This window comes from Carica papaya, chromosome 5, assembly GCF_054855325.1.
Source record: "Carica papaya isolate Zhongbai chromosome 5, ASM5485532v1, whole genome shotgun sequence".
Taxonomy (NCBI): Eukaryota; Viridiplantae; Streptophyta; class Magnoliopsida; order Brassicales; family Caricaceae; genus Carica; species Carica papaya.
Window position 1 is genome coordinate 6943946 of NC_142313.1, and position 16793 is coordinate 6960738.

General features: G+C 34.8%; 1 protein-coding gene across 1 annotated transcript; it reads left to right on the top strand.

The window, feature by feature from the left end:
* Positions 1-11355: 11355 nt before the first annotated feature.
* Positions 11356-14933, top strand: CYSC1 (cysteine synthase C1). Its single transcript, XM_088219669.1, has 10 exons — positions 11356-11743; positions 12643-12752; positions 12850-12907; positions 13016-13279; positions 13450-13587; positions 13679-13730; positions 13915-13994; positions 14093-14152; positions 14481-14561; positions 14703-14933. The coding sequence occupies exons 1-10, from the start codon at positions 11570-11572 to the stop codon at positions 14799-14801; spliced, it is 1116 nt and encodes a 371-aa protein (XP_088075795.1). The 5' UTR covers positions 11356-11569; the 3' UTR covers positions 14802-14933.
* The last annotated feature ends 1860 nt before the right edge of the window (positions 14934-16793 follow it).

Genomic DNA, 16793 nt, shown 5'->3' on the forward strand with positions numbered 1-16793 from the left:
AGCTGAGTTTGGTCTGACACATGAAAAAGTTTAATTTATGCACGTGCAGGGAAAAAATCAACAGTAGTCAACAAAGGTAACTGTAAAAAAAGTTTTAAACATTTATAATTTTTATATTTATTAATAAAAAAAAAAAAATTAAAAACAACCACAGTATTCACAAAATGTAAAAGACTTTTTTTTTTTTTAAAAAAAAAAAGCATTAAATAAAAATATTTACTAGGAAATCAAACCGTTTTTATGATTTACAAAAATAAGAAATTGCCATAATAAGCCATAACGTGGTCCATGAGAATATAATAAAAATTAAGTAAAATCCAATTCAATACAAATTAATAAGTGGAAAATGTCGTATTGTATTGTTTTATTCTTCTTTTAAGAATATAATAAAAGATCTCATCAACTCCACCCCATAAGCTAATGGAATCTGTCGTATCTGTCAAGTAATAGAAATGGAATCTTATCGTTTGGCTACTCTCAAATGGCAGCATCATGTATGTATATATATATATATATATGTTATAGTGATGACAAATAAAGTCCTTAAGCCTAATTGATTGAATGTTTTCTCAAGAAATCATCATATTCGTTAAGAATTAATTAAACAAATACTACTTTGTAACCTATTTTACATTTTGCTCCTTTATTGCATATTGCATTGATTCTTTTAATTTTGTACAAATAATAATAAGTCATATTATGAATAACGGATGTTTGTAAATTTAAATTTAATTCACTTTATGACTGAAAAAATTAAATTTGTTTTAAATATTTTTTTATTTTAAACTAATGATCTAATTAAATATTTACAAATATTATTTCATCTCACACAATTAAATGCTAGTAACTCTTAACTAAACAGACCAGAAATAATAAATAGAGAAAGAGATGGAAATCTTGTTTTTATTGAGCGGAACTTAAGAGATGTCTAATGAGCTAATCTTGTGTGGACCAAGACATACGACAATGGTCTATAAGGTATCTCTTCATGCCTTCAATGAAAAGACAAAGATAAGGAAAAAGTATGTATACAAGAAGATGAAACGAAAAACATTGATGTAAGGGGATTTTGTAACACCAAAAACTTTTATTTTATTGTCATTGAAATTTTATTTGATTTTATTTTATTTTAATAAATAATAGTTATATGGTTTTAATTTAATTTAATTTAAATAAATAGAAATAATAATAATAATAATAATAATAATAATGGGTAAAATTATTTTTTAGATTTAATTGAAAATGATTTTGAAAAAAAAGGGTGAAATTTTGGATTATAGGAGTATTTTTGAAAAGAAAATCGAAAACCAGAAGTCAAAATGTAATTTAAAAAATTGTGCCACGTCAGCAGCTCCGGCCAATCAGGACACGCTGCGTGGCAGAGACGCTGACGCGGGAAGGCCACGCGGAATAGGCCACGTGGGCGATCCGCGTGCGCGCGATCGGACAGCTGAGATCTGTTCTCGCGCGCACGGACGACCCAGATCAAATGCGCGCACGGACGACCCAGATTGCACGCGTGCGGATGGCCTAGATTTGATCACGCATGGACAGCCCAGATCGCATCGCGATGGACGGTCCAGATTCATTTCTAATTTAATCGCGATCGGACAGTTCAGATTAAATCGTGATGGACGGCTCAGATTAAAAGGGAAAGGTTATAAATAACCTCACCCACACCCAAACTCAAACCCAAGCCGCCAGAGCCCTCGCCGAAGAAGACGACCCAGCCACCGGAGGAACCAGCCGCCGCCGCACTGGAGGATTTTTCGGCCGTTAAACGAGGTAAAATTTCTCCTCTTGGCTCGATTTTCAATGCTGAATTCACCTGTGACCAAATCAGAGCCAAACCACCGGCCAATTGGCCAAAAAATACCGTCGCAGCCCAGCGGCGCCACCGCGGGTTTCCTCGATTTTTGCTTACGATGAGGCCATTTCTGGTTCCCGTTCGATGTAATTTTTACACTACTGTGACCACCATCCTTTTCTATACAGGTTGACCGGAGCAAAACACCAAATCGCAACTCGCGCCGGAGAAGCCGCCGCACCCGAGAGCTCCGCCGCCGGTAAGTCTCGATTTTCTGTAATTGAACCTACTATGAGGGAACCTCCGGGTGCAGCGGCTCTGCCGATTCTTCTTCGCAGTTTATGTTCTTTCTTTAGCTACCCTATACAGAAAAGGATGGTGAGTACAATGATTGAAAAATCACATGAAACGGGAATCATGGAGGGGCTCATCAGAAGGATTTTGGGGTTTTAGCCGCAACGGCTCCGCTGGATTTTGCACGCAGTTTTTAGCTCACCTACCATTTCTCTTACTCTGATTTGGCGACAGGAGTACTCGAAATCAAATTTCGAGCGAGTAGAGAGAAATTTTACCTTTTTGGCAGTTGACTGTGGCTCCAGCGCAACGACGGTCAGCAGTCGGCCTCATTCTCTAGCGTCTGGTTCTTCTTCTCCGCCAGGGGCTGACTGCTAGGGTTTAGGTTTTTGTGTAATGTAAAGTATTTATAACAGTTATGTGTTGATCTAGGTCGTCCATCGTGATCGATCTCATCCGTCCGATTGTACCTAATGAAGAAATGAGTCTGAACCGTTTAACGCGATTAATCTTGACCGTTTAATCACGCCTAAGGTGAAAATGGATCCAGGCTATCTACGTGCATGAGATCGATCTTGGACCGTCTAATCATAGGGCAGCGGATCGCCAATGTGGCCTTTCGCGTGGCATCTACGTCAGCACGCCTTGCCACGCGGCACCCTCCGGTTCATCGAGGCTGCTAACTGGGCGGTCCTACATGATCGATTTTTTTCTATTTACACTTTAACCCCCCTGATTTTAATTTTTTTTTCAAAATTATCTACCGAACTCAAAATTTCACCCTTCTTCTTAAAATTATTTTAAATTTTGTCCATAATTTATTTTTTCTCAAAATTTAATAAAATTAAAATAAAATAAATTTTTTTAATTATATATATTTTTTATAACCCGTAAAATTATCCCAAGCTAATTTTCGAGCTCGGGTATTACAACTATCTCCCTTTTAAAAGAAATTTAGTCCCTCAAATTTGTTACTTTTTTGCTAGTTAAACAGGTAGAGATACTAGGCCCTGAAGCTTGATTCTAGTTCCTAAGTGACCTTTTCTTACGTATGGTTCTACCGTAGGATCTTGATGAATGAAATTTCTTAGTTGCAGAGTACTCTACTCTTTCAGTTTACAATGTCTACCGGTACCTCCTTATAGGATAGATACTCCTTGAATAAAATAGGCTCGTGGGATAAGATGTGTGAGGGGTGTAAGTTGTACTTGCATAACATAAGTACATTGAACATATTATGAACCCTGGATAACTATGGAGGTAGTGTCAGTCTGTAAGCAGTCGTACCAATCCGGTTTAAGATCTCAAATGGTCAAATGAATTAGGAATTTAATTTTTTCCTCTTATCAAACTTACTGATCCCTTTGAAAGAAGTGATCCTAAGAAACACTTGGTCATCTTTTTTAAATTCCAAATCCCTCTTTAGGGAGTCTGCATAAATTTTCTACCTACTCTGAGCTGTCTGAATATTCTTCCTGATCTTAACTATCTTGACTGTAGTCTATTCCACAAAATTTGGGCCAAATAATTTTTTATCACCCACTTCTTCCTAACAGATCGACGATCTGCACGAATGGCCATACAATTCTCATATGGAGTCATGCCGATACTTGCCTAGTAACTGTTATTGTAGAAAATTCTATTAGAGGTAGGTGTTCATCCCAATGGCCCTGAAGTCTAGAACATAGGCTCAGAATATATACTTCAGTATGCGAATCGTCATCTCTAATTGTCCATCGATTTGAGAGTGGAATGCGGTACTGAAGGACAATTTCGTTCCCATAATTTGCTAAAAACTAGACCAAAACCAAGAAGTGAAACTAGAGTCTCTGTCGAATACTACTGACACTGTAACCCCATGTAACCTGACTATCTCTTGGATATATATTTTTGCTAACTTGTTCAAGAGGTCGGTCATCTTGATAGTCAAGAAGTGAGAAGACTTGGTGAGTCGGTCGATAATTACCCAAATGATATTATGTCCTGAGCATGCCTTAGACAACCTTATTACGAAGTCCATTGTGATATGCTCCCATTTCCACTCTAGAATTGGTAATGACTGAAGTAACCCGCATGCATATTAATGCTCTGCCTTAACCTGTTGGCGTATTAGACACTTAGAAATAAAGTCAGCTACCTCTCTTTTTATCCCGCTCTACCAAAACTGGAGTCACATATTTTGATACATTTTAGTACTTTCGGAATATATGGCGAACTTGGAGGTATAAGCCTCTATCATGATGTCATTTTTTAGTTCACTATCATTTGGAATACACACCTTGTCTTGAAACCTGAGTAATCTATCGGTAGAGACTCGAAATTCTGTATGTACTCCCTGTTTTGCATCTTTGTTGAGGGTGGCTATGGTGGAATCAGTTAATTGATCTTCTTTTATTCTCTGAATCAATTCAGGTTGGATAGTCAGGTGGGCCAAACATACAACTCTCTTTAAGTCTTGAAGTCGTATCTATTGTGCGACCTGTCTTACCCTGCATTTAGAAACCATTATGTGAGTTAATATATTTGCACTTTTTTCGCTGAGCGTGTCAGCTACTACATTACCCTTACTCAGGTGATTCAAAATATTACAATTATAATCATTGATGAGCTCTATCCAACACCTCTTACGCAAATTCAGATCATTCTGAGTGAATATGTACTTCAAGCACTTATAGTCAATAAAAACTTCAAAAGTCCCTCCATATAAGTAGTGATGCTAGGTATTCAAGACGTGGATAATGAGGGTAAGTTCCAAGTCATTGGTGAGGTAATTTTACTAATGACTCTTCAACTGCCTAGATGTATAGGCTACGACCTTGTCATGATGCATTAGAAAAAATCCAACCCTAAGTAAAAGGCATCACTGTACACTGTATATCTACTTGTCCCACTCGATAAAGCTAACATAGGTGTAATAGTCAACTACTTCTTGAGTTCTGTAAAACTCTTTTCGCAGTCCACGTTCCATTCAAATTTAATGTTCTTCTTTGTGACCAGGTTAAAAGAGCTACTAGGCTGGAAAATTATTATATAAACATGTGGTAATAATATGTCATTCCTAGAAAGTTATGAATCTCCTTAACTGAGGTCAATTTTTCTCATCTAAGCACTGCCTCAACTTTTTCAGGGTTCACTTATACTCAATCCCTGGATATGATGTGTACTAAAAAGGTAGTATGTTCGAGTGAGAACCCACACTTACTCAATTTTACATACACTTTCTTCTCCCTCAGAACCTGTAAAACTTGAGTCAGGTGGTGAGCGTGTTCTTCTCTACTCTTTGAATAGACCAAGATATCATCGATAAAAATAGTGACGAACTGATCCAAGAATTATCTGAAAACCTTGTTCATCAAGTCCATAAAAATGACTGATGTGTTGGTTAGTCCAAATAGCATGACTAAAAATTCATAATGTCCGTACCTGATTCTAAAAGTTGTCTTGAAAATGTCATATGTCCTGATCTTTACCTGGTGGTGGTAACCTGAATGCAAATATACTTTTAAAAAGACTTGGGCACCCTGCAATTGGTCAAAAAAGTCATTAATTATGGGGAGGAGATATTTGTTCTTGATCGTTACTTGGTTTAATTCCCTGTAGTCAATACACAATCATAACATCTCATCTCTTTTTCTTGCAAATGTGACTCCAGCACTCCAAGGGGATACGTTATGTCGAATGTACCCACTATCTTATAATTCATTGATCTTTTTCCTTAATTCTTCAATCTCAATACAGCTCATGCGGTAAGAGGCAACAGAGATAGGCTGGGTGTCAGACTGAAAATCTATGGTAAACTCAATTTTATTGTCTATTGGTAGTTTGGGTAGTTAATTAAGAAATACATCCAAGAAGTCTCGGATTACTGGAATCTCTTAAATGCAAACTTCTTTTTTAGGTTTTCCTAATGTAGAGAAGACAATAGAGTTAAAACTTTATATAATAAAGAAATTATCATGGAAAATTAAAAGTTAAAATTTTTATTAACTTGTAAGTGACTCTTTATTAGGAGGGTTGAATACAAATTTCTTGTGAAAATAATCTACAGTAACGTGGTATGCCACTAACCAGTTCATTCCCAGGATTACATTAAAGTTTCATATGTCAATCTCTATCAGGTCCACACTCAATTTTCCACATGCTCTGTCTATGACACAAACTTCGTATATAACATTCTCTACTAGTATCCTACTTCCAATAGTAGATATAAACAACATAAAATCAAGTCTTTCCAGTGATACATTTAAGTTTTGGGTAAAAGTGTGTGTGATAAACGAATGTGAAACACTAATATCAATCAAAACATATGTAAGGTGATTACAAATAGTGTACGTATCCTATATCATGTTCGGGTTGGCTTTAACATCCTGCTGAGTTATTGTAAGCTCTGCTTTGGATAAGAGGTCTAGCCTAGTTCTGATTCTGCGGCTCTTGCGTAATATTGGGTACTCCCACATATGCAACAAGAATTATTAAGACGATAGCATGGTCAGTTCCCATTATTCTTGTCACAATGCTATCAAGTCCTACTGCGGCCTGTTACTAGAGCCTGAGGAAGAGCCTAAGTTACTAGCCTAGGTCTTTTATTCTGCTAAACTGATGCAATAAGTGCTGGTTTGTGGTGTGAAACTGAGGGTTTGGGATTCCGCACTACTGGAGAGAAGATGCAAATGTTCCTCTCCACTAGTTGTGCCTTGGTCAGAACGGCTGAGTAGGTACTGAGCTCAAATACGTACAGTTACTGTCTGATCTCAAGACGGAGACTCCACTCGAACTTTTTTACCTTCATGTCCTCATCCATCATGCTCTCAGAGGAATATCGGCCCAACTCTAGAAATCTTTGGGCATACTCCGAGACAGTTATCTCACCCTCTATTAGGTGTGAAAATTCCATCTCCTTCAACTGCTAGAGGTGCTCTAGAAGGTACTCTACATTGAAGACTATCAGGAACTGTTCTCAAGTAACTAGACCAGGCAGGGTGGCCTGCTTAAGCTGCCACTAGCGGTCTGCCTCTCCTACAAGCATATAGGTGGTAAATATAACTTTCTGTTTGGGAACCACTCCAAAAGTTGCTAAGGTATTTTCTGTCTCAACCAACCAATACTTGACCTCTTCAAAAAATGATGCAACTATAAAGGTAGATGAGTTTAGCCTTTTGTATCTTTCAATATAGTTTGAGTCCATCATGGGTGGAACTGGGTCCCGTAGAAGAGGAACTGGATTATGCTGGGGAGGGACCGAGTGGTCTTGTAGTGGTACTGGATGATACATTGGAGGTACTGGGTTGTATTTTAGCGGTATTGAATTATATGGTGGAGGTACCAGATTATACTGTGGTGGTGCCGGATGGTAGGTGGAGGAGCAAAGTTGTACCGGGGTGGCTCTGATTCTTCTCGTTACAAGGGATGCTCAAATTATGGCAGCAGGGGAGGGTCAGACAGCTCCCTCCCTTCTTCCTAAGCCTGCTGGGCAGAGATAAGTCTCTCCAGCATCTCAAAGAGTCAACATCCTCTCGAAGTGAGCCATCCTGGACTATTCAATTTAGTGGGGGTCTTCCTCTCCTCATTTTTTTGTACATGCATTTTATAAGGAAAGGTTGAGTGATAGTTTGTATTTGGTCTTGTTTTTTTTTTTTTAAATCTTGTGCAAGGAATGGTTCTGAGGAACACAACTTTGATACCAACTGTAAGGACTCGGAACTTGAAGGGAAATAAATTTATAAATTTAATGCGGAAACGATTAATAGAGTTAGGGTTTACATTCCTTACACAATAATTTAGAATGTTCAATAAGACTACAGGAATATCTCTTCTAAAAGACAAACAAAAATTAGAGAAATGGAACGAAAAAGGAATAACTAAACATTTTATGACAACTTTCACTAACACTTGAAAGGAGTCTGGATAGTGAACTACTCACAACCCTCTTGTTGATTGGGATCTGAATCTTGGTCCTTTTGATCTGAAATAGTTAATGAAAGAGTGAGCTACACTAGTTCAGTAAAAATATTACGCTCATCGCAGATACGAAAAACTGAAGATTGATAAAAATTCTAAAATAACTAATGGAGCACTTAATTTGAGTAAATTCATTCAATATGAAAAAAACCGTTTATTTCAAACTTACCGTAACGAGTTTTCTAAAATAACTTATAAAGACTCATATCCATATTACTCTTCACTTTCAGACATAAGAGAACAAGAAACAATAACTTTCTTTCCTTACCTATTTACTAGTATCCCTGGGGGTCCATATGGGTGTCCCCCCTATTCGTGAACTCAATAACCAATTTTGACAATTAACCAGTCGTCCCCATATCCTGTCCGATAATGGGCGCCAAACATTCCATCACCTCAATACCCTTTCCGGTATGAGAGTGAATCATATCTCCCAAACTTTTCTGGTAAGGAACTTCTCAGTCCCGTCCTACTGAGGTAATGTTCACGATAGAGTTCCCTATGTACCAAACTCGTCTGTCTTTTTTTTAGGTACCTAGTAAGTCTTTCACATACAAATTTTCATTAATAACAACTAGTAACATATACCAATATCTCATATTATATTCACAGATCAATTTAACTACATTCGTGCTGACGGTATGTAACCAAAATAAGCAGATAATTCGATAAAATTATTGAAACTATAAATTAAGACAATTATGAACTAACTGGTTTCGGCTTCACTAGTGACCTGTAATTATTTTTAGAGTTTTTTAAATTTTCACAAAATATGAAATTATACATCGTTAAGCTTCAATTTACTGTAAAAGAGAATAGGGTGAGGGATCCTTACCCAGATCGGCGTTTCGAGATGTCGAGCTATTTAATGCGCCTCCTAACGAGTACTGAGTTTCCTGAATTTTTTTATGTGAGATTCAAAACATTCGTCAAATACCTAAAAATTCTCTAAAAATTCAAAATAGGTGTCCAAAACTCATTCCAGCCAATTTTTGGAGTTCCGGCATGGCGACACCGGAGCACTTCGTTGCCCACGGGGGTGGTTCACCTCAGCCTAGCCGGTTTTGACTGGTTTTAGCCGGTTTTGACCAGTTTTAGCTGGTTTTGAATGGTTTTAACTGTATTCTTGGAGAAAAATACGTTAGGGGCCTTGGTTGGCCAGAAAATCTTAAAGAAACTTGAACCTACCGGCAGGGGGACCTTCGAGTGCAGTGGCTTTGCCGTTTCTCCTTCACAGTTGAGATTCTTTCTTCGACTACTCTGCACCAAAAAAGACGATAATGATTAAAAAATAACATGAAACGGGAATTAGGAAGGTGCTCATCGAAGGAGTTTTGGGGTTTTAGCCGTCGCGGCTCTGTCGGGCTTTGCCCGTAATTTTCGGCTCACCCGTCATTCCTCTTACTCTAGCTTGGCCACAGGGGTACTCGAAATCGAATTTCGAACGAGTAAGGAGAAATTTTACCTTTTTGGCAGTCGGCCTCCTTCTTCGGCGTTTGGTTCTTCTTCTCCGGGGGGGCCTGGCAGCTAAGGTTTAGGTTTAAGTTTCCGTGTGATGTGAAGTATTTATAATCATTTCGCGTTGATTTGGGCTGTCTATTGTAATCGATCTCATCCGTCCGATCACGTTTAAGAAAGAAACGAATATGAATCTTTCATCACGATTAATCTCGACCGTCTGATTGCGCATAATGTAGAAATGGATCTAAACCGTCCAAACGTGTGGGATCGGTCCTAGGTCGTCTGATCGCGGGGCATGCGGATCCCTAGCGTGGCCTCCCGCGTAGCACCGACATCAAAACGCCTTGCCACGCAGCACACTCCGATTCGTCGATGCTGCTGATTAGGTGGTCGTATGTAACCAAACTTTCTCTATTTGTACTCTGACCCTCTGTTTTCAATTTTTCTTTCAAGAACACTATCGAACTCAAATTTTCACTCATTCTTCTCAAAATTATTTTCAATTTCATCCCTAATTCATTTTTTTCTCAAAAATTCAATCAAATTAAAATAAAATAAAATATTTTAATTATTTATATATATATATTCCATAACCCATAAAATTATCTCGGACTAATTTTTGGGCCCGGTTGTTATACATATAATAATGAGCAAAACATGGGAGTATTCATTTTTTTTCAATTAAAATTTATGTATAATACAACAAATTTTAGTAGAAAAATATCTTTTTTATGAATATAATAATATATCACTCCATCTATATGCAATTATTTTTGTATAAATTGACCAAATCATAACCATAAGTTAGTATTATTTATTCAATAAAAGGTGAATGAGCACTTCTTATATGAATTGTATAATTATTCATAAACATACCAACTTGCTTTATCATTACAATATATGTATAGCTTTCTATTATATGATAAAGCACTTTAACTATTTAAAGTTACTCTAAAAAAGGATAAATTATTGTGTGATGAATATGTCTGGCAGATTGCCTTCCATAATTATATTTGTAATCATTACAAATTTTTGGTGTTTGGAATAAATTATGGATTTATAAAATATTATAAGATATCAGCTTCTCTTCTTCAATATATATTTAAAAAATTTATATATTATTATATATTTTTTTTATATTTTAAAAATTTAAATAGATAATTATCATATATTTATAAGTTAATTAATTAAATAATTATCGTTTATATTATTATATTAATTTTATTTTGATATATTTAAAAATATTTTTATATGAAATTAAAATAAATAATAATTAGATATTATTCTGTTAAATACAAAATAACTTTAAAAATAAATAACTAATATATGTATAAATCATATTAATTTTATTTTTATATTTTAAGATTTGAGTGAATAATATCTGTAATTAATATTAATATATTATTTTTAATGTTACGAACACTTTAATAATTCGAAGTTTTTATTTTTTTAAAATCAGAAAATGTACTTTCATAAAAGACTAATTATTGGATGAATCAAATTGGTAAAAGCCGCCTTACAATCATTATTATTATTATTTTCCTTTTGTCTTCTGCAAATAAGAGCGGTCGGGTCCTGAACTTACCGTTTCAGGATTTCTCAAGCGATGATGTCCAAGTGCACTTCATCTTCATCCTCAGACAATTCTGACTATCTTTTTCTCTGTAATATAAAATAATAAGGAACAAAAAACAAACTTCTCCTCGGTTTGGTATTTTGGATCAGCCTGTTATATTACTCGTAGATAAAAAATTTTAATAAATATTTTTGCCTTTTTAGATTTTTTTTTTTTTATTAAATAGAAAATCGTCTTCTCTGAGAATCTTACAGCACCCATCCTCTAATCAATGTCGTTTACACTACTAAACATCGTATATATGTATTATTATATATTGCATTGACACCTTGCTCGTCCTGGTTACCTACTGTCAGTGGCCTTTGTAATTCCGCAAACACACCCACACACACGTATACAGAGGGAGAGAGAAGAAAAAGGAGTGCATTTTTGGTGTTGCGGGAAGCCATAAGTTCTCACAAGCTACCCCATCAATGGCGTCTCTGAGGAACTTGTTGATGAAGAGAAGATCGATTGCATGCAGCGATCCCATGATAAGGAGGGTGCTCTCCACCCAAACAATCGTTGATTCCCCTTCATTTTCTCAGAGACTCAGAGATCTGCCCAAGGATCTCCCTGTAACCCACATCAAAAGAGAAGTTTCCCAAGTACTTTGTCTTTTCTCCCCTTCTATTTTCTCTTTGTTTTTCCCCCATTTATTTTCTATTGAATAAGGATATCTTCTTCATCACCAAGTTTCAGTATTTTTCAACTGGGTAATTTCTTTTTTCTTGTTCTGGTTCTAGTTTATGTTCATTGGGGTTTACTATCTTCTGGGTTCTCTTCATTTCCCAGATGAAAATTTGAGAAAAAAGGGGGAAATTTTTGAGAGATATCATGGGTCAAATCTGGTCAATCATTGGATGACGTGCATGTAATACTTTTGAATCATCATATTAGTTCAAAGAAATAAGTCCTTAATAGTTGAAAAAGGATTTCAAGGATAAGTCTGAGCAATTCTTTTAGGTAAAGTTTGTTAGCATGCCATTATCTGATAATATATCCTTTTTCTAATCAGCTACTTGGATCATTTTGAGTTAATATATACAGTCTTGGTTGACTTGTTTAGTAATCGATTTGAACTTGATAGAATCTTAGACTGCTCAGATGAAAGATTCTGATCGTGCTGGTCAAATCCAGATCTTTTATAATATTATGCTTCAACTTTGATTGGGATCAATTTCTTCTCTTTTTTTAATGGAGAAATACTAAAACATAGTTGGATCTTAATACTTTCCTAATCTTGATCTAATTTAGTTGACTTTTCTGTGAAGATAAACAAATGTATTGTTTAATATTCTAATCGATATTCTTAAGGGCACAAACCTTGTTGGACCCAAATCATATGAAGAACAGGACTATCAAGATTGTGTTGAAAATAATGTTGATAGAAACCGGGTACCTGGATTAAAACTTGATCTGATAACAGATTAAATTGTGCGAAGAAGGTCAGATCTTATTTATACTCAAATAATTTGACCTTAGTTCTTTGATTTTCATATTTCAGCTCATTGGAAAAACGGCGCTTGTGTTTCTCAACAAAGTCACTGAGGGATGTGGAGCTTATATTGCTGTCAAGCAAGAAATGATGCAACCAACTGCAAGCATCAAAGACAGGTATATATATATATATCTTATATTGTGAGAATGGTGTTTTAATTAGGTACGTTGTTAGGAATAAATGAGAATGGTGTTTGTTATTTTCTGCTACCAGACCAGCATTGGCCATGATCACTGATGCAGAAAAGAAAAACTTGATTAGTCCGGGAAAGGTTAGCCGAATTGAATTAGTGGCTTATTAGCAGATATATTTCTCTTCGAAATCTTTTTTTTATACCAAAGTCACAGCTTAATCTTGAGTTCTTTTGATTTAATGTTAGACTACTTTGATAGAGCCCACATCTGGAAATATGGGTATCAGTATGGCATTCATGGCAGCCATGAAAGGATACAAGATGGTTTTAACCATGCCCTCGTACACAAGCTTGGAAAGGAGAGTGACTATGAGAGCATTTGGGGCTGAGTTGATCCTTACAGACCCTACCAAGGGCATGGGAGGGACAGTCAAGAAAGCTTATGAACTCCTAGAATCCACACCAAATGCTTTCATGCTGCAGCAGTTCTCGAATCCTGCCAACACCAAGGTTTGCTGCTAATTGAGATTATACTCAAAGTTCAACTATCTAGCTTATGCTTGTCTTTAGTTGTTTATCCGTGCTTTTGTTACGAAAAACTGTGTACTCTATGAGTCTGTTAAATATATTGTTTTGGCGATATAGGCTTGATATATAATTGAACTTGAGTTATGATGCAGATACATTTTGAAACAACTGGTCCCGAGATTTGGGAGGACACTCTTGGAAAAGTTGACATATTTGTGATGGGAATTGGCAGTGGAGGCACTGTCTCCGGGGTTGGACAATACCTCAAATCCATGAATCCTAATGTCAAGGTAATTTTTCATTCTACACACGTCTCAGGTCTGCTGTTATAAAGAAATTTTTGTTTCCTTGGTTATTCTTTATTTTTCTGATATCCTGCAGATATATGGAGTTGAGCCTGCTGAAAGCAATATACTGAATGGTGGCAAACCAGGTAAAGTTGCAATCTTTTCTTATCAGATTGAAGTAGGGAAATCTGGGGAACGTTTGTGTTAGTAAATCTTCCTCTCCTAAGCTGGCTCTCGAATATAAAGTAAATGGAAGAGTATAACATGGTGACTGCTAGAGAAGTGGCAGAAATTAGAAGGTCAGGGGTCTAACATAATCAACTGAACTAGGTCCTCATCATATTACTGGCAATGGAGTTGGATTCAAACCAGATATACTGGACATGGATGTGATGGAAAAAGTTCTCGAGGTACGTTTTTCAGAATATGCATGTTGGGTGTGGCTGCTGTATTTTTTATTTACATTTCTAATTTCTTGGAAGTTATGTGTTGGGAAATCGTATGGCAGGTTAGCAGCGAAGATGCAGTAAATATGGCTAGGGAATTGGCATTGAAGGAAGGTCTCATGGTAATAACTGTAGTAACTTGTTACTCTGTTGCTGTTGCAAATACTTTTTGGGATTGGCTTTAGCTGTTTGCTTTGGCTTATTCTTTTTAGCTTTAAGTAGGTGAAGTTGATAATCTCAATAAGCTTGGGAATTGTTTAAAAAATAAGTCAATAACGTGTTTGGTTGGTGAGAAATTAAAAAAAAAAAACCATGTTAGTTTAGAAATATTTCCTTTAGAAAAAATAAGCTTTATTAAGAGTTGGTCTTTTTGGCTTTTCTTATTTTGACATATAAGCTATTAGTTTATAACCCAAACCAAACTTGTACTCAACCATCTGTTTGATGCAGGTGGGAATATCTTCCGGGGCCAATACAGTTGCAGCACTGAGACTTGCAAGAATGCCAGAAAACAAAGGCAAACTTATTGTGGTAAGAAACTTTTCATTTTATCCTCTCAAATTCATTGGTCGAGACATTAGTTCAGTAGTGAAAGTTCGACTTTGTAAATCTATTACTTTACACCAATAAAATCCAACTCTGAAAAAGGTTATTTATGAATTTGACAAACAGACTGTTCATCCAAGTTTCGGGGAGCGATACCTGTCATCCGTCCTGTTTCAAGAACTGAGGAAAGAGGCTGAAAACATGCAACCCGTACCAGTTGATTAATATTAATGCTTGTAAAAGGGTCTTAATGGATGATCATTGCGGGCTTCCTTGCGGAAATCATTTGTAACCATGCAGTAACTCTGTTGCAGTGTTCTGTCACAAACGATAATAATAAAATTTCTATTCAGTAAATTGAATTGCTTGGAAGTTGCAAATAATGCTTGTATTTTAGTGATATACCAGAGAACAAGGCATCAATTTTTGCTACTAACTTTTGCCAACAACTGCTATTAAATTAATGTAAAAACAAAAATTAAAAATTTACTAAAAAAATAAACCAAAAGCAACATTGAACTCAGAAAATTCAGTCATAAACTCCAAATTGGTTGTTGTCTCAGGTCTGTCATTCAAATGGGCTAAGGCCCAAAAGGTCTCTGGGTGTTATGCCTATGCTCCAAACCCTTTCATTTTCGCATGTATAGACCATAGTTTCCAAAAACAATACTCTAATATTTTTCTTATTATTATTATTATTTGAAGAGTGATTTTTATACATTTGCTTGTTTTAATTTTAAAACGATGTACATGTTAAATTTTCATGTGTATCACATGAAAAAAATTGTAAATTAAATCAAACTCAAATTACTTAAACGTGAGTATTAATAAAATATTAATGCTACTTTAAGTTACTACATATTAATAATTGGTGATACTAATATTAGCTAAAACTATATAGGCAATAACTTTGATAGCATAGATAATAATGTCGATGATAGCAAGTAATAATATTAGTGATGACAATGATAAGAAAAAAAATAATTGTAATAACAATATCGACAAAATTTATGAAATAATTTGAGTAATAATAATAAGAGTATTAGCAATGATATGACTCCATATGATTAATAATGAAAATAATAGTAATAATAATAATAATGATGATAAAAGTAATAGTAGTAAAAGTTAAAATATTAGTAATAATATTGGTGACAGTAAAACCATATTGATAATAATGATAATGATAGTGGTAATAACAACAACAGTGTGGTTGTAATAATGACAATAATAGTAATTACTATGATACTTAAAGTAATGATAATGATATTCTTGTAAAAAAATTAAAGTATTTAAATAAAATTTAAAATAATAAGCTTAGCTTTTTTAAAACAAAAAATACTATAAAAGTATGTAATATTTATTCACTTTATTATGAGATTAATAACATTCTTTAAAACGATAGAGCCTATTTACTGCTTATTCTATCATTTTGATTGAATTAAATATTTTCTACATAAATGTTTGGATCGAGGGGAATGGAGGAAAGAGAGAAAAAACAAAGGTTGTTCTTTTCTTGTGATTAGAAGTTTATAGGTTCAAGTGTGCACTTTTTTTAGCCCTATTGAATGAATGATATTTTTCAATTGAAGTTCCAAAACTTGCTCTTGATTATCATCATCTCTTGATGTCTACCTCTCTTCCTTCAATATTTTTTTCTCAAACTAAATAAGTTGTATGTATGACATCTTTTATAGTTTGTCGTAATTGACACCCCAAATAAATTTTATATAAATAATATCAGTATAAAGTTAAAGAAGGAACTTGATTATTTATTTATTCGAATTTAGTTAAATAATTAGATTAATTTTGAATGTTATATAAAAATGGGTTGGTTGGGTTTCATGGTTTGGGTTGAGTTTTGTTTTTCTTTTGTATAATGTTTGTTTATTTATAATTTTTACATATTATTATTATTTTGTTTAAAGAGAAAGTAAAAAAAAAAACACATAAATATAATTTTATAGGTAATAATATTTCATTATATTTCTAGCATTTCAAGTATTAGTGCATATTTTTAAAAATGTTCTACCTACTAAAAAATATTATTTTGTAATTTATAATACTTTATGATAGAATTACAAAGAGTAAATGTAACGACCTGAAACTTGAAAGAAAATAAATTATAAATTAAGTGCGGAAACGAAATAATAGCGTTAGGATTTACATTCCTTACACAATAATTTAGAATACTTAATAGGGGCATGAGAATGATAA